The 15,252-nt window shown below is 45.0% G+C and overlaps 2 protein-coding genes across 10 annotated transcripts; one reads left to right on the forward strand and one right to left on the reverse strand.

Moving 5' to 3' along the window:
- Positions 1-173: 173 nt before the first annotated feature.
- On the reverse strand, positions 174-7,833 carry usf2 (upstream transcription factor 2, c-fos interacting). 4 transcript variants are annotated; one of them, XM_035620460.2, is made up of 11 exons: positions 5,700-7,833; positions 4,651-4,694; positions 4,348-4,463; positions 4,113-4,232; positions 3,850-4,006; positions 3,594-3,681; positions 3,284-3,328; positions 2,868-2,926; positions 2,662-2,753; positions 2,392-2,520; positions 174-1,716 (listed from the first exon to the last, which is right to left on the reverse strand). In XM_035620460.2, exons 1-11 carry the CDS (start codon positions 5,735-5,737, stop codon positions 1,627-1,629), a joined length of 978 nt encoding a protein of 325 aa, XP_035476353.2. In that variant the 5' UTR covers positions 5,738-7,833; the 3' UTR covers positions 174-1,626. The 4 variants fall into 4 exon arrangements, with proteins under 4 accessions (XP_035476353.2, XP_035476351.2, XP_035476350.2 ...); XM_035620458.2 differs by having other exon boundaries at positions 2,647-2,753; XM_035620457.2 differs by having other exon boundaries at positions 4,348-4,493.
- A 6-nt stretch (positions 7,834-7,839) lies between these two features.
- LOC118291915 (lamin-A-like) lies at positions 7,840-15,036 on the forward strand. Of its 6 annotated transcripts, XM_035620449.2 has the most exons (13): positions 7,884-8,350; positions 8,684-9,036; positions 10,813-10,969; positions 11,355-11,480; positions 11,590-11,760; positions 11,850-11,975; positions 12,497-12,717; positions 12,803-13,082; positions 13,175-13,282; positions 13,366-13,485; positions 13,616-13,672; positions 14,065-14,268; positions 14,409-15,036. In XM_035620449.2, the coding sequence occupies exons 2-13, from the start codon at positions 8,699-8,701 to the stop codon at positions 14,442-14,444; spliced, it is 1,944 nt and encodes a 647-aa protein (XP_035476342.2). In that variant the 5' UTR covers positions 7,884-8,350; positions 8,684-8,698; the 3' UTR covers positions 14,445-15,036. The 6 variants fall into 6 exon arrangements, with proteins under 6 accessions (XP_047186130.1, XP_047186131.1, XP_035476343.2 ...); XM_035620450.2 differs by having other exon boundaries at positions 7,883-9,036; XM_035620448.2 differs by lacking the exons at positions 7,884-8,350; positions 8,684-9,036 and adding an exon at positions 9,249-10,367.
- Positions 15,037-15,252: the final 216 nt, after the last annotated feature.

The raw sequence follows: 15,252 nt of genomic DNA on the forward strand, positions 1-15,252 counted from the left end.
AGAACGCGACGGCAAGGCCCGTGACGTATGATCGCAGCTAGCTTAAAATGCTATTTCGCTTCCGGTTTTAAGTAATGGCCAGCGGTAGCTAATTTAAAAGTCAAAATATGGAAATAGAGAGATGTAAAAATAAAAATAAAAACATTTGACCCCTGAAAACACTAGACAGCCTCTGTAATAAACAACACTCACACTTGTGTTTTTATTGTAATATCAGAATTAGTCATGCCAGTGGTTATATATATTTATATATATATGTCCAAGCCGTGGAGACTTTCAGTGTAGACAAAAAGCTGGTTAGTTACAAGACTCATCGCTCACGTCCAATTAACTATCTTTAGCACATTGAAGACGACGGCTGTTGTCTGGTCTTCCCCTCAGCAGCGATAGATCCCAGAGTCTTTAGAGAGTTTGGGAATATTTGCAACAACAAAAAAATAGGAAAAAACTAATAAGACTAATGAGGCTTGGTCTCAAGCCATGACCTCACATGACCTCTGTTTCAGTGCATTACAACCAAACAGAAAAGCAGATGCACAAACCAACCATGTTTTAATGCCCATTAAAAATGATTCACACGTTGAAAACCATCTCCATGTTCTCATTCATCTGTACATTGCACCTAATGGAAGAGGGGAGGGGGACACAAGAGACCTAAACTCTCCATAATGTAAAGACTTCATTGAGTTTGGGAACCACTTGCCAGTGCACAATCCCAATTACCTGAGCTATGTTATAACACCTATATTCTCCAACAGGCTCCTATTAAAGGCCTAGGACTAAAAAAAAATGTAAAATTAAAAAAACACCACCGCATATGCCTGTTTCACTTTTGATTGTATGTAAAGAATAGTTTGGGAATTTGCTGACATTGGTCTATGTTTATTACATTTGTGAGCTATGCCCAGTGCCTGGAGTGTCAAGTGTTAAGAGGCAGAAAACTGCACATGGACCAAATATGTGTGTTACATATACATGTTCCAGTGACAGTGATGGTGCACAATCAACATCAACATGATTTGCAGGGTAATTGTTTGTTGTTGGAGGGATGAGTAAATACAGAAACCAGCGTATACTCCTTAAAGATGAATTAAAAGTAAAAAGGGATTCATCAGTCGTGTCACATTCAGTAGCAAATGTGAACGAAACAAAAAAGTGTGGGAGGGGGGAATTAGTTTGTGGCACAATAAAAAAAGGTGTAATCAGTAAAAGTAAATGTTCTGTGGCAGGTTCATAATTTAAAGCAAGAAGAAGGTTTGGTGCAAGCGTGGTGGCGGTGCTGTGCGGAGGGTCGCTTTCCTCGATGCAAGAGGTGCGAGAGGTTCAGTGAAGCTACACGGTCGACAGATTTCGGAGGAGAGCAATTCAGCTTGTACACTGCAGGAGGTGGAAGAGGCGTCGTCAGTTTGCAGTCCTTCAGGGTTTCTTCTCGAAACCCCGTGCGTGGTTTTCCCCAGGTCCAATTTCAGACGGAAAATTGTCTTTTCATAGTACGTCCTCTCCTGGTATTGTTCAGGTGGATGGGAGGATGCGACACTGCGTGCGTGTGTGCATGTGCGTGTGCGTGTGCGTGTGTGTGCGTGTGTGTGTGTGTGTGTGTGTTGTTGCACAATGTCCAGTCCACCATTACTGTGGTGTTGCATCTCCGTTGACTTCTACGCCGTGCTGCTGTAGCTGCGCTCGGAGCAGCGCATTGTCGTTCTTCAGCTCCTCAATCTGGAAAAACCACGACACACACAGTTAGACATGGGAAGAACAGCAATGATGCAAGTACAATTTCAACTCACTATGTGTATATTAATGTACTGGAACTTTGAATTTTACAGTACTCGCGATCGTCATATTCATGTCATGCATGGTACGATACTAAGGAGAACTAGAGTGCTTGTGTCAACTATATACTGTATAAATCCTTTCAGTTTGGGTTTATGTACCTTGAATGGTGGATTATTTTATTGGTGTTATTTTAAGTTCTCATACTTGTTTAAATTGTAATCAAGAGTTGGAAGTTGATGTTAACGCTCTTGACAAATTGGAAACAGGTAATTACAGTAAATCCTATACGACCTGACCTGTTTTACTTTTGTAATAAAAAAACTAAACAATAATATTTATCTGTGATACATATAGATGCTAATAAAAAATGTAACTTCCAGGTAACTAAGGTAGGGTTTTCCTTTTTCTGACGGTTGCTCCCCTGGCCAGATGTTTTCCTGCTCACCAAATTAAATGGTCAACCTCACATTCGTAGGCGTTCCTCTCAATTTTTTTTACTTTGCGTTAGTCAAAATAAAAAGGTTAATACTCTAATTCGGGCTGAGAGCACACATCGGTAAAGACAGTTATGGCTTTGTGTGTGTGTGTGTGTGTGTGTGTGTGTGTGAAGTTAACCTGTTGTCTAAGCAGCTCGTTGTCCATCTTGGCTCGATCCACATCTTTGCAGCTCTCCTGCAGCTGCTGGTTGCTCTGACGCAGCTCTCGGATGTAGTCGCAGGCTTTGTACAGGATGCTTCCTTTACTCTGAGAAACACAGCAGATGTGCCCTTTGTTAAACAGATGTGTCGAAAGATCTGAATGTAAGCAATTGAAGTGAAGGTGTAAGTAAAAAAGAAGATCACAGACACGAAACTGCCATGAATCAGTCACCTTTTCGACACTCACCGCTCCGCCTCGGCTGTCTACGCTGCAGTCGGGGATGATTTTTGACAGCGTGACAATCCAGTTGTTAATCTTGTCTCTTCTCCTTCTCTCCACTGCGAAGAGAGGAAGAGAGAGAGAGAGAAACTCAGCGTGAATCATGTACCTCCACATGTACTTACATGCAATTTAGATCGGTCTTGTCTATTTTCACAGCTGTGACCACGTGCCTTCGTTGTGCTGTGCTCTTCGCCTCTCATCTCGGGGCGCCCGTGGACCCTCCACCTTCCTGTAAAGACACAGCGAAAACACCTTTGACGCTGCGACAAGAAACTGTGAATAAAATGGCAGATTTTCAATTTGAACCGAATCAGAAACACCTGAACTAATCCCCCCAAATAATCTAACTATAACTAATTGCTATCATATTTTTTTGGGGGGGTTGACGAGGAGTGCCCAGGAGCACCATTAGTTTTTCTAAGTCATAAGATAATACTAGCCTACAGCTGCCTGTGATCTAAACATGTCGACATATAATTCACCGTACACGGGACGCTAACGACTGATCAGTGAGCCAACCGAACGTCTGTCTGTACAACACATGATGGGGGGCATGGTGGGGTCGTGTGTGAAGGTTCAGTCTCACCAGTTTGTACTGCCATGCTGCAACATCTCGCTCTCACCAAGGTCTCTGGGGATGGCAGGTAAGTAGGACAGAGTGTGGATTTCAGATGTTGGATGTTTTCAAATGATGGATATAGTTTTTTGGTTTGTTCATTTGCACACACAATGACAAAACGAATCGATCCAAACAGGGGAAAGAAGACTGTGAAGTCACAGGGACAAGGTGTGAGAAAAATGTGGAGGTTAAGACGCAAACCAAACACTGTGGGCGAGAGTTATGGTGATTTGGCAACTTCACAAATGGTGCGGATGCGCTGCGTTGTTATACTCACGCAGTGTAGGTGTGCGTGCGTGGCGCGATGGTGCGAGGGGCCGTCGTCTGCAGCACCTCGGGGGGGCTCATCATCACGTAAAACTGACCTGGATTTAAAAAGGAAAAAAACAGACATGCTTCGGTGATGGAAAAATACATTTCTAATAGAAATAGAAGGTCTAGAAAAAGTAGAAAATATACATAAGGTGCATTGGTAGCTTCTATTTAGGTTCCGTGTTTTGTCGGTTGACATATAATAATCGCGGTTTTCTCACCTCCCGCCTGCGTGATCGTTGGGTCGGCGGTGGCCTGCACCGACACGGCCGTGCCATCGCTCACAGTGGCGGCGGGGAAATAAGCGAAGCGCGTCTCTCCGCCCACCGTCTCCCCGACAGGACTGCCCCCGTTACTGAAAGGATTCTGGATCACAGCCTGGCGAAATAAGGCAGAGTCGTGGGACAAGCCGGTCAAACAGGAAACACAAATCATACAAATGAATAATATATTGGGTATTCAGTCTCGCAGTTTGTTGACTCACCTGTGCCACGGCCTGAGGGGCTCCGGCAAACGCTGCGGTGGAGACGACGCTTACGGCTCCGGTCCCGTCGGCCGTCGCTTCTAACTGATCGTCGGTCACCTGGACCACGCGATAGGTCACCTGAGGACAGAGCAGAGGGTCAGAGGAGGGATCACACTGAGGCTTTTATAGGAAACCAGCATAGGCTGTCGTTTTGCAGGATTTGGGGGGAGGAGAGGATTCTCTCCGTGCTCACCTGTCCTCCACTGCTCTCCGTACGAAACTGGTACTGCACATTGTGGTCACCGAACGCCGCCTGCGGGACACCGGTGATGGTCACTGCAGTCTGCTCCTCCGCCCCCACCGCCTCTCCTGCAACACACAGGTCAACATGTCTCAAATCTGGGACGTTGAACCGAGACAGAACTGTTAAAAAAACTGACAGATGTGATGAGTGGCTGCAGAGGAATTTTTTGATCGATATTATTTCTCATTTTCACAAAATACTCTCTTTTTTTTTGCTTCATTTTTCTGGTGTACGATGTAACGAGCTTCTCACCTTCCTGCAACTGCACCACCTCTTCTGAATCCTGTTTGTCGTGACTACAAACAAAAAACAAACATACAGAGGAACAGTGAGTCAATTTCAATAACACGATTCTCAGAAACAAGAAAACTTGTATCGTCGTCGGCGTATAATGCATGCAGATGAAACTGCTAATCATCAACTAAATTAATCGGCAACTATTTTGATAATCGATTAATCAGTTCAAGCAGTTTTTTGCTTCAAAATTCTCTGATTTCAGCTTCTTACATGTGAATATTTTCTGGGTTTTTTTTGCCCCATGCTGTCAGTAAACTGAATATCTTTGGTGTGCGGACAAAACAAAACCTCTTCTTGGGCATTTGGGGAAACCCGATCCACATTTTTCCAAACAACTGATCGATTAATCAAGAAGAATAAATCAAGAGATTAATTGACTATGAAAATAATCGTTAGTTGCAGAGCGAGCTGTCATAATGAGTTGTGGGTGAAGAGCGCCCCCGGGCGGTGACACGAGGAACTAGATGATGATGAATGAGACATAAATAAAAGTGGAACATGATTGACGTGCAGGATTTTTTTGCAACTTACAACAACAACAGGAAAAATTACAATTAACTGACGACTACAACTTAAGTGTGTGTGTGTGTGTGTGTGTGTGTGTGTGTTTAGATTTGCTGCCCAAGGAAAGACAAACTTGTAATGTAATAGTCATACATGTAACACACACACAAAACACACACACACACACATTCTAATCCTAAAAGAGCTGCACGAGGAATAAAACGCTGTCAGAGTGCAACTGTATTAAATCTGAATATAGACACAAAGTGCTGCTGTGCATTTGCATTTGATTCATATTTTGCGGTGTGATTTTGGCAATTTCTGCACAAAACGTCCTCACTGATCGGCCTCCTGCAAACGGCCCCTGGTCCAAACACAACGTATACATACACACACACACACACACACACAGATGTTATAAAGTGTCCGGAGCTTGTTGTTGAACACAGGAGAGAGAGATGGGGGGGGGAGAAAGCGGGGGCCAGCAAGATGTGTCTCACCTCGCCGAGCTGTCCAGACTCTGCTCCAGCATATCCATGAAGGTTCGTCCTGCGGCTGTGCGCGCGCGCGTGAGAGAGACAGACAGAGAGGGAGGGAGACGCCGGTGTTCCACGACACGGATTTACGCAGATGGAAGCGCCGATCACGGGGACAAACACACGGGTCATGTGAGGAAGACAGTCCGGGACACGTGAGGCGGCGGCGGCCGGGGCAAAGAAGCTAAAATGGAGGCCCGCTGCGGAGCAGGAGCGGGACGGATCCGTCTGCGTCTGTGCGGAAAAGAGAGAGAAAAAAAAACCAAGTCCGGGTGATTACGCAGCTCCGCCGGCGATCGCGCTCCGACTTTACGCGTGGATGTACGGATGGAAGATTGTTATTTTTAAACAATCCGCTAGAAATCTTCGTGTGTTGGGTTTTTTTTTTTTGCTGCCCCTGTTTTTTTTTTGTTTTTTTGTTTTCCCTTTCTGTTGCTCCGCGGCGCACAGCTGCTGTTCATCCGCGCAAAGCTGCGGGGCTGAGCCATGCGCCCGACAAGACACGGAGTGGACTACTTTCTGCACGTTTTTCATCACAGTGCGACGGGGGGTTTCACAAGAGCTCCTTCTTCGTGTTTCATTAAAAGAAAAAAAAATAATGTCGCGTGTTATTGTCATCCGGTATTCACGCGACAGTGTTCGGTGGCTAGAGACGGACTCTCGTCTTTCCATGCGTAAAAACGTCCATACGCGCGTCGCGTCAGTTGCCTCCACTTCTTGGACAGTGTTATGCACATTCATATACGTAAATGTATTCCCTGCCAATCAAATCCAACTCTTCACCATCTGCCCTCACACACACACACACACACGCTGACAATCAGCTCCACAATGGCACAACATTTTTTTTTTCTTTCAGGTTCTTGGCCCAGGTGACCAACCAGAGATCCAATACGGGTTTTCCCACAAACCACATGACAAGACGAGCCCTGTGCTGCTGCTGCAAACACGCGCTGCTCGTAATTCACGGTTTTATTATCGTCGTGTTCGACAGCTACAAGAGGGTTTCACTCTTGCAAAAAAAACAAAAAACATATACAAAACAGGATAGAAAGGGCTGCAGCAGGGTTGGAGTTGGAAGAGAGCCGGAAAGCATGTGTTGTATTTTTTCTGCAGCCATTTTTTTTTTTTAAACCCAGCCACTAGGGGGCGTCTGTCAGCAGAAAACTCGACTGCGAGCAGAACAGCATTCATCCACTGAATGTTTTATTAAATTCACAACTAACGTTGTCGTTGTGTGTCACAGGGATATTTTCCATGACTGCACGAAGAAGAGCAGCTGCTGCACACAAAGCTGGAAAATAAAATCGTGAATTCATCGCCTCATTTGATAGTTTGCATTAAAGAAGAGAAAGTTACTTTGTTACCACCAGAAAATCCTTACAATATGATATATTTATATAGACTAGGACGCAACGAGCAAATAACAAGTGTGGGAAATCATTCTCACAAGCACCAAGCAGCCTGTTACACACAATTACAAAGTTTTCTCGAAATGCGTGTCATAAATAAATAAAAATGCTCTTCATGTCTCACTTATGTCTTAGTTGTCAACTCTCCAATAAAGGCGTGACAATTGTCAGTGAATCCATATTTATACATGAAACTATATACAGAGGAATAACCACACCCAAGCAAAAGGGCATGACTGGCGGTTTTGGGGTCACAAGCATACTGTATATTGCCTCATTTGAAAAAAGTTTGGGATGGGGTGCCTCAGTACTGTACCTGTATAAATTTTAATAATTATCCATGTTGTTATCTGAGGCTGCCTCTTGACAGTTTTTTTAATTACTTACATGTCACATCAAGCAGCAAACAAATTCATAATCAGTAAGTTTGCAGACGAAAACCAGTATCTGAGTAAAATGATGAATATTGAACTAAATGGTTTTTTTTAAATAGTGTCATGTGTTTCATTTCCAGAGGGGACAACTGTGTTAGATCTTTGGAAACTTTAGGATCCCCACAGTGTGATTTTGTACCGATGGGGATTAAGATATTAAATATTTTTAGAATAGTTTGAAATAGAAAAAAACTGTTAAGATGATCCTTTGTCAGTCCCACTGTGGGGGGAAATTACTGTTACAGCAGTGAGGGGGATAATCAAAACATCAGTTAAAAGGATTGAACATAAGGCTTACAGAAATGAAGAAAAGTCTCAAATCTCTTGTGCAACTTTAACTTCCTAGTGAAGAATGAGCCGCCTGGTTTGAGTCAAATACTGTAAATGGCTTGAAGTCAACTCTCAACCAACAGCTCTGCTAAAAATTTCCCCTTGCCTGCATCACATGGCGTGTGCATTTCTTTGAGTTGAGGGTGACTCATTCATTCAGACTGCGCCGCCAGAAAAAAGATGGAGAAAGAGAGAGAGAGAGAGAGAGAGGTGAACTACCACTGTTGCCAAACTTGAGGCCAACCTCTCTCCTCCCAGCTCATTCTTTCCTACATGGGCACTCACTCACAGATGAGTTTGCCGACAGCCTGACAGACTGAACACTGTTCGGAGAACGAAGGCAGACGCTGTGATCGCAAGAGGACAAAGAAGATTACCAGACAAGCTGCAACGTATCAGGAGCAGAGTTTTTTCTCTTCCCGTCACCAGCTTCCAAAAGGTAAAAGTTCCTGTACAAACTTTGAAAGGCGTCTTTTGTGCAAGAACATTACTTTTTTGGGTGGAGTCGATGACGCCGCCCATGTCTTTGACTGATCTTTGCCCTTACAACCTTTCAATTTGCCGTCGCGAATTTGTTGCGTTAAGATTTATATTATAATAACAGTGTTGAATGTTGAATGATGATTTGCAGACTGAACTGCGTGAACAACTTTTGCCCCCCTCATAATTAAGTCTCGTAAAAGTCTAGTATTTGCTCAAATTTAACAAAATCCTGTACATTTATTGTGCTTGATCTAGAGAAGGCATATAATCATATTTGCCTCTGCAACAGTAACACATAGGTGCAATGGCGACACCCAAAAACACTCCGCGAGGTGCAAACACACCACTGTCCCCCAACCGCATCACCCGGCTCCAGGAGAAGGAGGACCTGTGCAACCTCAACGACCGCCTGGCCGTGTACATCGACAAGGTCCGCTCGCTGGAGGCCGAGAATGCCGGCCTGCGCCTGCGCATCACCGAGTCCGAGACGGAGGTCAGCCGTGAGCTGACCGGCCTGAAGGCCGCCTACGAGGCCGAGCTGGCCGACGCCCGCCAGACCCTGGACTCCGTGGCCAAAGAGCGAGCCCGCCTGCAGCTGGAGCTGGGCAAGGTGAGAGAGGACTACAAGGAGCTGAAAGCCAGGTGGGTTCAAGTTCACTCCTCTGGTCCGAATCGGAATCTGATCCCGTCTCCAACATTGTCTGCTGTGTGTGCATGTGGAGAGAAAAGAAGGAATATACTCCATTTTTATATCCTACTTAATATTTGTTCTTGATGATATGAAGTAGGGTGGGTTGGGGAGGGGGCTGGTTTTTAAAGGGTGCCCCATCATGTTAGGGGCCCTGAATTCCTTAAAACCACTCCTGCGTGTTGTTAAATGTACTTTATTTACAATTAAAGCCTTCACGACAATATTCAATATATATTCAATACATTAAAGGTGCTCTATATATAAGTCCTATCTTCAATTTAAAATGGTTTCTTTCGGGGAGCGGGTGGTGGAGATCTTACTGCTTACGTGCTAACTGCTAACGCCATGCTAACTTTAATTGCAGTTCAAACGAGGGAGTGATAGAAATATTTGGCAAAAACGAGAGCCGAGAGCTCTCCACCACTGGAGACGAGTCTTGGCGAGTAGAGGAATTAACTTTCATCCTCACTTGACTGTTAAGTCAACAGCTTTTAATGCTAACGGTTGGATATGTATCAACATAGGGCCCCTTTAAGTAATTTGATGATACAGCGTCACTTGGTCTGGTTACGACCGATGAGGCTAATTTTAGCAAACATTCCACACATATTGTTGTGTAACTCAATTACAGTCGTTTCGTTGCGTCTGACTCACGTCTTTTTCTACCTCTCACACATGCTTATCGCCCCTCGTGGCCAAAATGGCTGCTGTTTATAGCCACACAGTCACGTGGTCAAAAAGGGCCAAAACTTTCTAGGAAACTACTTCAGGTCCACAATATAAATGTAGTTGTCAAGGGAGAAAGACACAACAGAGAAAACAAACGGTCGCCTCTTTTCCCAAAGATTATAACGGCGTTTGGTCGAAAAATAAATAATGAAAAGAAGAACCCTTGATCCTGATAGTCTGTTTATCTGATGAACATGAACGCGCTCGGGGGGTTTCCCCTACTTGGACCAAATTCTTTTCAGCATCCATTCGTCCCGTTAAGCGCTTGTGATTGCAGTGTTAACGTGAAAAAAAATAGCTCCACGTGTAATTACCAGCAGCGAAGATACAGTAACTCATTAGCTCCTCATAACAAATGCTTGCAAGACTGCTGCCTCGGGCTTTACGTGGCCGTGTCTCCCTGCTGCATGCGGCCACTCCCTAGCTTTCAGCATGCCCTCCCCATTGCTCACTGTTTGACGTTGGACTTGTCCAACTCCTCCTTCCCGTGCCGCCACATCCAGAGCTCGATGACTAACTCTTTCCCCAGCTTCTTCTTCCTCCTTCACCCAAGGTAATCATTATACACACACACAATACGTGGCAGTATTTAGAAAGGCTCCGCTCTCGCCTTCCATTGCTTTTTCCATAAATATTGAGACGGTGGCCAATGTGTGTTTGGCAAAGCCAAGCCCGTTGCCATGGCAGCATCTCAGCCCAACACCAACGCCTGTGGCTTTGTGGCCACGAAGACACACAGGAGTGGACGGAGATCGCTGTGGTCTATGAGTCATACGCGCCGAGGTCTTTCCCCTGTCTCCCGTTTCATCCAGCCTACATCCTCATTCAAAAATAGCTCGCATTCGTTTCATTAGACTGCGTAAAGGAAACTGTAGTAATTCGGTTTCCACTTGGCTCTTAAGTTCCGGAGCAAAATGAATATCTACCCCCCTCCAATTGTCTGCAATATCCTCTATCACTATTAAAAAAATACACCTGACTCATCTCCGCCTGCACAGGAACACCAAAAAGGAGTCCGAATTGTCGGCGGCGCTGCAGAGGCTCAAAGACCTGGAGGCGCTGCTGAACTCCAAGGATGCGTCTTTGACCACGGCTCTGGGAGAGAAGCGCAACCTCGACGTGGAGAACAGGGACCTGAAGGCCCAGGTTGCCAAGGTAAAGTCAAACCCACGCTCACTTAAAAAACTCGTGTGGAAACACATCTGGGCTCAATCTCTTTTTTTTGCAGTCAGCCCTACTGTGCCCAGTTTGTTTTCCCCTTTGGCTTCTCGGGGGACATAGTTACAAACCTGGGTTGGTTTTTTTTGAAAGGCCCACAGGACTTCTACAATTTTCTCAAGCGCAAATAAAGTCTAAAAATAAATCTTAAGAGTTTCTTTGGCTGAGTCCAGCAGGCATGGCCACTCGAGCAGACAATTTCAGAGGATTTGACTAAAGGACAGTTCGTCCCACTCGCCTGCCCACTAATAAACACCGTGTGGCGAGGCAAAAATATGCAGTAAATGCAGTGTATTTATGTTTGTGCATGGCTCCCCCTCAGCTGGACACCAGCTTGAGCGATGCAAGGAAGCAGCTGCAGGACGAGATGCTGAGGAGAGTGGACGGAGAGAATCGCATCCAGACCCTGAAAGAGGAGCTCGAGTTCCAGAGGAACCTGCACTCTGAGGTCAGAGTGAGAAAAAGCTCAGCGCCAATGAATCATTTGAACAAAGCATCTGTCAGTTTCAAACTTTCATAGTGAATTCATTTTTGGGGCCGGTTAAATCTCCCGACAGGAACTGCGGGAGACCAAACGGCGCCATGAGTCTCGCATGGTGGAGTTGGACAGCGGGCGCCAGGAGGAGTTTGAGAGCAAGCTGGCTGAGGCGCTGGTGGAAATGCGTAGCCAGCACGAACTGCAGATCAAAATGTACAAGGACGAGATCGAGAAGACCTACAATAACAAGGTAGGCCTGCTGGGTACAAGTTTCACAAACGGATGAAGACGAGGCAAGATGGGAACGACAATTCAACCTTTACCGTTTCCCTCCGTCAGCTGGACTGTGCCCGTCAGTCGGCGGACAGGAGCAGCCACCTGGTGGGAGCGGCGCACGAGGAGCTGCAGCAGACCCGAATCCGCCTGGAGTCCATGTCGGCTCAGCTCAGCCAGCTGCAGAAACAGGTTATCATGCACAAAACGGCTCACACTCGTGGGTCCCGTCATCACTCCAGACTCGAGACGCGTATCTTAGACCTAACTTGCACTGCCGTCATCAGACTCGTAATCTATAGGATCTATAGCCAAAAGTCACATAATGGGACATTTTCCTAGCAAACCAAAAACAAAACCTTACTCGAATTCGCGTTAAAGAACCGTTAACACAGTGCACGACATTAAGATTTTTAAAATTGATTCGCCATTTAAAAAAAAGACGTTTATGTTTGTAATTTTTTGCCCTTTTTGCACCAAATTCAATGAGTTTCAAGTTTTTTGCTTCAGTTTTCTTGCTGATTATTACTTTTCTGACACTTGCTTCACACTTCTGACCATTTTTGGTCAACTGTGATCATAGCTATCACTAATAAACAGTACATAAGCTCACTCAAAGCTTTTTTTCACATCCATCTTTGAAAATGATACTGCACGTTTCTCGATCATGACGGCGTGTGAGTGACTCTCCAGTCCTGTCCTGTGTGATCCAGCTGGCGGCCCGCGAGGCGAAGGTGAGGGACCTGGAGGACGCGCTGTCCCGGGAGCGGGACACCACGCGGCGCCTGCTGGGAGACAAAGAGAGGGAGATGGCCGAGATGAGGCAGCGGATGCAGCAGCAGCTGGACGAGTACCAGGAGCTCCTGGATGTCAAGCTGGCTCTGGATATGGAGATATGTGCCTACAGGAAGCTGCTGGAGGGAGAGGAGCAGAGGTACACAATCAGTGTTTTGCTGCAACAGATTGCAGTTGTCAGTCATCCAGTTAAAACCCCGCATCGTTTTTTTTCTTCTCTGCAGGCTGCGGCTGTCCCCCAGCCCTCCTCCCACCAAAGTGGCGGGGAGTCGTTCCTCCGCCTCGGCGGCGGCAGCTCACTCCCGCACAGTCCACTGCAGCGCCCAGACCTCGCCCGCCAAGAGGCGCCGGCCCAACGACACCGACAGCGAGGCGTCCAGCTTCGCCGGGGGGGCCGTGGCTCGCACTCGCATCACCCAGCAGGCGTCGGCCAGCGGACGGGTCACCGTGGACGAGGTGGACCTGGACGGGAAATACGTCCGACTCGGCAACAAGGCAGACGAGGTGAGAAGATATGCGTAAGGCGCAAAGAACGTTTTGAGACAATAGAAGAGAACAGCTGACTATTAAATCCAACCCTCGACTTGCTCCTGCAGGATCAGAATTTAGGGAGTTGGCAGGTGAAGCGGCAGGTGGGATCGGGTGCAGCAATCAGCTTCAAGTTCCCGGCTAAATTCACCCTGAAGGCCGGGCAGAGGGTCACGGTGAGCAGCACCTTCACTCATCACGATCGCCAGACAGATCTGGCTAAACACAGAGATATCTTACCTGATACCAAATTTTTCAGATCTGGGCCTCTGGCTCCGGCAGAGCCCACAATCCTCCCTCTGACCTGCTGTGGAAGACTCAGCCGTCCTGGGGCACCGGAGACTCGTTCCAGACCACTCTGATCAACGCCAATGGAGAGGTACATCGAGTTTACAGCTCTGACTGGAAGACACTTTATTAAAAGCGCATGAAGTACATATGATTGCATGAATTATGGCCACAGTTTTCAAATTGCAAATAAACACTATAGTCATTTTTTCTTCTTCCAGGAAATGGCAATGAGGAAAGTCACCCGCACACAGTTTGAAGATGAGGACGATGACATGGTGAGAGAAATTATACTGATAACATCCTGTGTTTACGCATGTCAATCAAATATCAATGGTAGCAAAAAAGACCAATCCCTCATGAATTATTTAAATTATGGATTACATCTTTATGATTTTTTTTTCTCAATTAATCAAGTTCGTGTCTTATTTATTTTGTGAAACAAAATTGAAAAATAACTCACAATTTCCCAGAGAGAAAAGATGCATATTCAAATCCACAATTTGGGAATATTTGGCATTTTTGCTTGAAAAACATCCCAAAATGATTCATTGATTATATATATATATATATATATATATATATATATATATATATATATATTATCAGCCAATTGATTTATCAATCAGTTGTTGACAACTATCTGTGTCCGTCCATTCTGCCTCAACAGGTGGCTCACAGCACTTGCGGGGACAGTGAGTACAACCTGCGGAGCCGGACCGTGGTCTGCGGCTCCTGCGGACTTCCCTCAGACAAATCGGGCCACTGCTCCGTGAGCTCGGCCTCCCGCTCCTTCCGCAGCAGCGGCGGCGGCGGCTTCTCCGAGGGGCTGATGCCACACTCCTATGTGTTCAGCAGCAGCACTCCTCGCAAGGTGGGTGTAATGCAGCACACCTGATGTGTGACTTACAGCAAATAAATCCATGAGTGTCTTTCCTGTCAATGAAAATCAAGATATTTACGTTGTGTGATTATTATTAACTTCATTAACTTTGCTGATTTTCTTTCTCTCAGACTGGGGCCAGGGTGGAGAGCTGTCCAATCATGTGAGCCCCTGGATCCATGTTGAAACACCCAGTTAGTTTTTTTGTTATTTAGTTCTTCAGTTACTTTAGTTGTAGTTTTGAAAAGTTCAGTCCCTGTATGTTTGAATAGTTTTTTTTCAAGATACTGTATGCAATAAAACTTTATACTGCTTTTTTTTATAATGTACATAGGCATGCATATGATTTATTTTCTTGAATTGAAATGGTGATGTAAGCAGACATTTTTTATTTGTATTGGTGACATTAAGAATTGGAAGTTTTCCACCTGTCAGTTAAAGAAGAACTAGCTATTTTAACATTTTAAGAGCTTACATAAAAATGTTTGGGCAAATTTATTCTAAAAATAAAATGGCTACAGGTAAATGAGTGGTAAGTGATATTCACAGCTACTGTAGCTGTTGGATATTAATGGTTGAATAAGATTTTCATTATGTTTCCTTAACGTACCGACGCAGCAGGGCTGCAGTGAATTCAAGTGAACTCACTTATTTTTGAGTAAAGTTTTTCTCAAGTAAATTGACCCCAACCATGCAACAAATCCACAGGATATTGTTGAATTTTTTGATGATATTAATAAACATGTTTTCAGAAATCTGTTTTTACTTGTCGTGTTTACTTCAGATTATTGTCTCCATTCATATAAATACATAAAAACAACCTCATTCATTAAAAACAAGAGAAAGCAGGGATGAATATTTTCAACAATATTAACAACTGTCCATTCTATGATGCTTCGCTCCATTTATTTTGGTTTACTTTAATAAGTTTAATCAAATAAGATTTTAAACGTAGGAATTTGTTATTATTTTTTA

This window comes from Scophthalmus maximus, chromosome 22, assembly GCF_022379125.1.
Source record: "Scophthalmus maximus strain ysfricsl-2021 chromosome 22, ASM2237912v1, whole genome shotgun sequence".
Taxonomy (NCBI): Eukaryota; Metazoa; Chordata; class Actinopteri; order Pleuronectiformes; family Scophthalmidae; genus Scophthalmus; species Scophthalmus maximus.